The following is a 7,389-nucleotide window of genomic DNA, read 5'->3' as shown; positions in this document are numbered from 1 at the left end:
AAGTTTGCGGAGGGGAGGGGACATTCCTGCCGCCCAGCCCTGCAACCCGGAGCTGCTTCCCTGAAAAATCGAGTACGGTTCTCTTGGCACCTGGGAGGGAGCCGCGCGCCCCTCCTCGCGGCGGCTCCAAGCGCCCAGCGCCAGCACTGAGCCCTCGAGAGAGAGGCAGGTTCCCTACTGCCCCCACACCACTGACCTAAACCTCGAACCCGCGGGCGTGACGCTGGGAGGGGGCGCGGACGGGACCCTGGGGGTTGGCGGAGGTTCTGCAGCTATACCATCTCGCCTTCTGGAGGCGGGAGCCCGCGCATATGCACGTGGTAAAAAAGGCAAACAGAACAAAAATGGATACAGTGAAAAATAAATCGGCCTCCCACTCCTGGGTCCTAGTCTCTAGTTCCCTTCCCCAGAGACAACCACTGAGAGCATTTTCTTGATGTTCATGAGTTTATCGTGCATTCTATTTGGGGCATATTTATGAGACTTAGGATTCCTGTTTGGATAAATTGGAAGCATGAAGGGTCCTCAATTAGGGTTGGCAATTTATACGTGCAAATCAAGTCTCAAGGAAGTCATGTGGAATTCTACAGGATTTATTGTAGGTATGCATAATAATGATGAAAACAATGAGGTCTGTTATAGTTATTAAAATCATATCTCTGATGCTTTAAGGCACAGTGCTTGGTACATAGTGGGTGCCCAGTAAACATTTAACTAAAAGGTATTTGTTGATCGAATGAATGCACAAGAACTACACTGGGCACCTAGGTAGTAGAAGTGGGTTTGTAAATTACTAATTTCCCCCTCTTCCCCCATTGCTGTCAAGCTGATCCCTACTCATAGGTGACCCTATAGTACAGAGCAGAACTGACCCATAGGGTTTCCAAGGCTGCAAATTTTAGGAAGCTGACTGCCATGTCTTTCCCCATTGCAGAGCAGCTGGTGGATTCCAACTGCTGACCTTTCCGTTAGCAGTGGAGCTCTTAATCATTGTGCCACCAGGGCTCCTTCCTCCCCATATACACACAAATGCCATCTTACTAAACCACTGACACAACTTGTCATGTAGGATGACTCAATGGGCAACTGGTTCCTGGTTTAGTTGGTGTGAAAAAGCTTTCAAGCCTAAAGCACTGTGAAATTGTGTGTTATTATTCTAGGCCTGTTACAGCCAAGCTACACCCTACGCACTTTTAATCAATAGCTACAGGAGGCAAATGTTGACAGAGAAGGCCTGCAAACAATTGTCCATAATTTGAAAGTAACCCTATTAGCTATATCCAGAGAATGACCTACTCTTGCATTACAATAATGTTGCAAGAGCTTGGTTTCAAAGGTTTACCAAGAAAAGGAAGCTCCAGAGTGATTTCCCATTGCAGAGATTTCCCATTCAAGAGACTGATGTACATGTGCCTTTTATCACTGCACACGATACACTTGAGGGTCCAAGGTATAGAGAAGTCCCTATACCAGGTAGTCCAGAGCTGGACACAAAGTAGACTTGTCTCCACTTAGGAACTTCAGATTTAGTGTTGTGATGCAATGAACCTGATTATCATTGATTTTTTTTTTTTTGATGACAGTGGTGAAAAGAATGATTAATGTTTTTCTGTTGACATGAACCAAGTGTTAAAACCAGAAATCTTGTCCATCATTATCTAATTGCCTAAAGACATTCTTGATCTTCTCAGAGTTAGAGGTCCCATCTATGCAGAAAAAAAAAAAAAGAATGCAGAGGCAAGTAAAAAATTTTTTTTTTTTAATTCAGAAAACATGTGTTATGCACTCGTTTAGGGAAGTTAAAGACCAGTAAGACATATGATCTACCTTCAATATACTTAGAGTTCGGTGGGGGAGACAGACAAGTAAATGAATGGTTGCGCAAAGAATAAATGTCATGATAGAACATGCTAAGGAAGCTCAGAGAAGGGGCATCTAAATTGAACTGTGGGGTTTGAAAAAGGTTCCAGAAGGAAGTATGTAAGCTAAATCTTGAAGGATGAAGCCTGGTTAGCCAGATGGAGCAGGAAAAGGCTGAATGTTTCAGACAGAATAAACAGCATGGCCCGACAGACAATTTCATCTGTCTGGCACCAAGAGGCTGGGTCCAAGCAAGAAGCTTCTTGTATGCTAAACCACACCCAGAACCACTTCCTAAAATTTACCCCCAAGTCATGGACATTATTAGAAGTTTTTAGGAGGGCAGTGACAGGTCCAGAGATCCGATTAGTATTCTAGAAAATCCTCTGCCAGCAAGGTGGAGGATGGGTTGAATGAGGTGAAGCTGGAGGCCTCTGAGGTCCAAGAAATGAAAGAAGTAATGAGGTCCTGATTTGGACATGGAGGTAGAAGAGATTAAGGGGAGAGGTTCTCCAGGACCTGGTGATTGGTGGGATCTGGGGTGAGGGTGGGCAGATTTCTGGCTTTGGAGACTGGATGGATGGGAATGCTAGGAAATATGATGAAGAACATGGGAAGAGGAGCCAGTTTGGAGTGGACAGGGTCCTCATAAGTTTTAGAAAAATTGAGCCCTGGTTTTACCACTCATTAGCTCTGTGACCATAAATGAACCACACCTCTCTGTAAATTAGGAAAGCGCTATCTACTTTATAGGTCGGTTGTACAGGTTCAATATACATGAAAGTGCTTTGTAAATTTGAAGTCTGTTCAATTGTTATTTATTGCAAAATAGGCCACACAGATTGCTGCTCATGTGGAAGAGATTTTAAGGGTGATAAAAGGCCGCAATTCTCAGACTTCTCCTACCTCTAACCCCTTCGTCCCCGGCAGAATCCTTGTATTATAAATGCCTGTTTAATTTTCTTGCCACCAGACTGTAAGCTTCCTAAAGGAAGGGACTAGGTCTTATTCAATGGTTTAACCCTAGCCTCATTCAAGTGCCTGGTATATTATAGACTCCCAATAGATGTTGAGTCAAAAAATAAGGGCATTTTATACCCAGAATATTCTTGTTTTGAATAACAGCTTTATTGAGATATAGTTCACTTACCATACAATTCACCCATTTAAAGTGCACAATGCAATTGTTTTTACTACATTCAGTTTTGTGACCATAATCACAATTTTAGAATATTTTCATCACCCCAAAAAGGAGACCATGTACTCACTAGCAGTAACTCCCCATTTCTCCTCCAACACCCCCATCACCACCATCATCAAGTCTTGTTGTTAGTTGCTGTCGAGTTGATTCCAACTCCTGGCAAAGCCATGTGTGCAGAGAACTGCCCCACAGGGTTTTCTAGGCTGTGACTTTTCAGAAGCAGATTGCCAGGCCTGTTTTCTGAGGCGCCATGTTTTTAAGGTTCATCCATGCTGTAGCATGTATCACTACTTCATTCCTTTTTTATTGTTGTTGTTAAATAATATTCTATTATATGGTTGTATAACATTTATTTCTCTATTCATCAGTTGATGGACAGAATATCCCTTTCAAATGAAATGTTCATACAAAAAAAAAAAAAACACTATCCCATCAGTATAGGTCAGAGTACGGAACACGACATACTTTATGTGGAAGATGTAGTACAAGAGCTAGAATACGAGTTATTCTCCTCCCTTTTTACATCCTCTCTCTCCCACTCTGCCAAGGTGGTAGATCTAGTCGGGGAGCCAAGGGCTTACGGCTTAGAAGGCTTTTAGTCCCATCAGCCTGGTGGTTTATGTAAACCTCAAGACTATACTCAGAAATCACCTTAGCAGCCTAGTCTGATCCCTCAGGCAGTGTTTGGTTCTACATAATCCTATAGAACCTTGAATTTACTTTCATTTACATTTTCCTCACTGTTCTGTAATGTTGAGTAAAGAGCACCAGGTTTGAAAAGACAGTCCTAAATTCTAGTTTCACCATTTTCTATCTGGTGACTATGAGGAAGTTACCCATTTATGGGCCTCAGCATAGTTGTGAAAATTAAATAAGGTAAAATAGAGAAAATGTCTATCATATAGTACTGAAAGTTACTTTCAAAATTACTCCTTACACTCCTTCTGATGTGTGTGTGTATATATATATATATATATATATATATATATATATACGCAGATGGAAATTTTCAAACATACAGGCACTCATCTCAGGACAGGAATGGCAGGATCAACATACATTCCCAGGATGCAAAAGGTCAGGATGTAAACAATTTGTTCCTCGGAAGAACGTGTAAAGCCAAATCAGCTGGCACCACTCACCTAGGGAGTGAAACTCACTCACCCCTAGCCAAATGACTGATGTTTACATTTAAAAGGACTTCAAAACTGAAGCTGAATCGCGATGGACTTCGTTAACTCCTTACCTTTCCTTTGTTCTCTATGCATAAAAACTTCTAACTGGATACAAGCAGTGGAGTGCTTTGTATTTTTACTTAGTGCTGCCCATCTCAAGCTATATTATTCCTCAATAAAACTCCTTTCCTTTCACTCCCAACAGAGTACAAGATTTTCTTTTTGACATATATATATGTATGTTGTTGTGATTAGGTGCCAGAGTCTGTTTCAACTCATAGTGACCCTATGCACAACAGAACGAAACACTGCCCAGCCTTGCACAATCCCTACCATTATTGCTTTGAGCCCACTGTTGCAGCCACTGTGTTACTCCATCTCGTTGAGGGTCTTCCTCTTTTTTGCTAACATGTATCTTACCATGCATGATGCCCTTCTCCAGGGACTGGTCCCTCCTGATAACATGACCAAAGTGCCTGAGACTAAATCTTGCCATTCTCACTTCTAAAAAGCATTCTGGCTGTACTTCTTCCAAGACAGATTTTGTTCGTTCTTCTGGGAGTCCATGGTATTCTTTGCCAATACCATAATTCAAAGACATCAATTCTTATTCAGTTTTCCTTATTCACTGTCCAGCTTTCATACACATACGAAGCAGCTGAAAATACCTAGCTTAGGTCAGGTACACCTCAGTCTTTAAAGCGACATCTTTGCCTTTTAACACTTTAAAGGGGTCTTTTGCTGCAAATTTACCAAGGCAATATGATGTTTGATTTCTTGACTGCTGTTTCCATGGGCATTGACTATGGATCCCAGTAAAAGGAAATCTTTGACAACTTCTATCTCTTCTCTGTTTATCATGATGTTGCTTATTGGCCCAGTTGCGAGGATTTTTGTTTCCTTTATGTTGAGGTGCAATCCATACTGAAGGCTGTGATCTTTGATCTTCATCAGTAAGTACTCTCAAGTCCTCTTCACTTACAGCAAGCAAGGTTGTGTCATCTGCATAACACAGGTTGTTAATGAGTCTTCCTCCAGTCCTGATGCCAAGTTTTTCTTCATATAGTCCAGCTTCTTGTATTATTTGCTCAGCATACAGATTGAATAAGTATGGTGAAAGGATACAACCCTGGAGCACACTTTTCCTGGTTTTAAACCATGCAGTATCTCCTTATTCTATTTGAACAACTGCTTCTTCGTCTATTTACAGGCTCGTTCTTGGCAATGTTAGCCATAATTTGTTATTTTCCACACAGTCTAATGCCTTTGCATAGTCAATAAAACACAGCTATGCACCTTTCTGCTGTTCTCTGGTTTCAACCAAGATTCATCTGACATCAGTAATGATACCCCTCATTCCACAGCCTCTTCTGAATACAGCTTGAAATTCTGGCATTAGACTGTGTGTACTGCTGCAACCGTATATGCATTTCTCAGAGTATGCTTGACATTTCACGAAGCAAATAATATAAGTTGCAAAGTTCTAAGAACTCCAGAGCCAGCCAACGCCTTGATGGCATTCCATTACTAGACGTCCGTCTTGACCCACTCAAACTGGCAGTTTCGTTCTAGCATTACTTGTACTCCTTCTTGGTCTTTCAGTTTCAGAGTAGCTTGTTAGTAACTGCAAAGGTCCTCCGAAAGTGCCTAGAATCTACTACAGGAGCATTACTTTTCCTTGAAGATGCACAGACACACCCTAACACGTGAATCGGGATTCTCTCCTCTACTTCTTCATTCTTCTCTCATTTCCAGCTCCTTCCTCCTCCATCTCCTAGCATTTTTTGTATGGTCATTCCCTACCATACTCCCGGCTTTTGGAATTTAAACAAGGGCTCTCCATCCGGACAGTTGGGGATTCGAATCATCCGTCTATCTAGCACTTCTCCGGACCCTGGTTTCCCATTCGTAAAACTTTGCGAAGTTGCCACGATAGGAATAAAGCGCCTAATACATGGATGGTGCTTAAAGTGACCCATCATTGCCATAGGAAAGGGCGTACCCTTTGCGACGGCTTCCACTTTCAGACCGTCGAGCTCTTTAAGGCAGCGTCGCCTTAGCCGCCGGTGCGAGAGTTCCCACCCCGCCCCCGGGCCGGGGGCGGGGCCTTCTAACCCGGAACTGACGGCCGCGCGTAGCTGGCGCCACCAATCCGCGTCCCGGAAGGAGCAGCTTGCGGAGCAGAGCGAGTGAGTGAAAGCGGCGCCGCCCGCTGGCCGCAGGCGCGGCCGTAGGCGGGCGTCCCCCTCCTCCTCCCGTCCGGTTCCTCATGAGAGGGAGTGGGTGAAGCATGTAACTGCCGTACCTCCTGGCACGTCGGTTCCCGTTTAGGGCCTCCCCATCCCCCCGCCGCCGCCGCCCGCGCCCGTGCGTGGGCTGGACGCGTCGCGCTCACACACTGTCCCTGCCGCGGCGCCAACACTGCCCAGCCTCCCCGTCTCGGTCCCCGGCCCCTGCCCTGTCGCCCCGCAGCCAGAGCGGTGACCGCCCGCCCCGCCTTTCCTCCGTTGCCACCGCTGCCGGCACCATGGGCAGTGAGCAGAGCTCCGAGGCCGAGAGCAGACCCAACGATCTGAACTCCTCAGGTCGGTGTCCTAACCTCCCACCCTCCGTCAGCCGGCCCTGTCTGCTTGTGGAGCGGACTGCCACCCAGCCTTCTGGGGCCTGGGAGCGGTGGACCGGAACGCACAGAAACCCCTCATCATTGTTTTTCTTCTTTAAAAAAAAAAAAAAAAAAAGCCGCCGTCTATCCTAGGGTTGATGCGCCTCATGGCAGTGAGTGCCTTTGGCTGCAGGCTGAGCCAGTGTGGGCGCACATGCCCATTGTTTGTTTCTCCCAGCTACAGCCCAATCTTTGAAAAAAAAAAAAAAATCTTTGAAAGACGGACTTCATTAGTTTTTGGCAGTGGTTAAGAGCTCCGATAAGGTCGGCGATTCGAATCCACCAGCCGTTCTTTGGAAACCCTATGGGTCAGTTCTACTCTGTCCTGTAGGATCGTTATGAGTCGGCAACGGGTTTTTTGTTTTTTTTTTTTTTTTTTAACTGACATACTGAGATTTGGCTCATGTAGTGGATGGATCGTAGCAGGCTCTGTAAGAACAGGCTTCTTAAAAACGGGTCTTAGAGGTTCCTTTTGAGAAGGGGTGTGTGTT

General features: G+C 44.8%; 1 protein-coding gene across 2 annotated transcripts in view; it reads left to right on the top strand.

Moving 5' to 3' along the window:
* The first annotated feature begins 6,305 nt into the window (after nucleotides 1-6,305).
* Nucleotides 6,306-7,389, top strand: part of BORCS5 (BLOC-1 related complex subunit 5) — a 101,256-nt gene continuing 100,172 nt past the window's right edge. The window contains exon 1 of one of the 2 annotated variants that reach the window (XM_023554399.2): nucleotides 6,306-6,425. In XM_023554399.2, coding sequence (XP_023410167.1) covers nucleotide 6,425 — 1 coding nt within the window. In that variant the 5' untranslated portion in view covers nucleotides 6,306-6,424. Of the gene's footprint in view, nucleotides 6,426-6,613; nucleotides 6,822-7,389 lie in introns of those variants that run through there. The other variant, XM_003405654.4, reaches the window with a different exon arrangement.

This window comes from Loxodonta africana, chromosome 4, assembly GCF_030014295.1.
Source record: "Loxodonta africana isolate mLoxAfr1 chromosome 4, mLoxAfr1.hap2, whole genome shotgun sequence".
Taxonomy (NCBI): Eukaryota; Metazoa; Chordata; class Mammalia; order Proboscidea; family Elephantidae; genus Loxodonta; species Loxodonta africana.
Note: the sequence above shows the minus strand (reverse complement) of the source record. Positions and strands in the feature narration are given on the sequence as shown.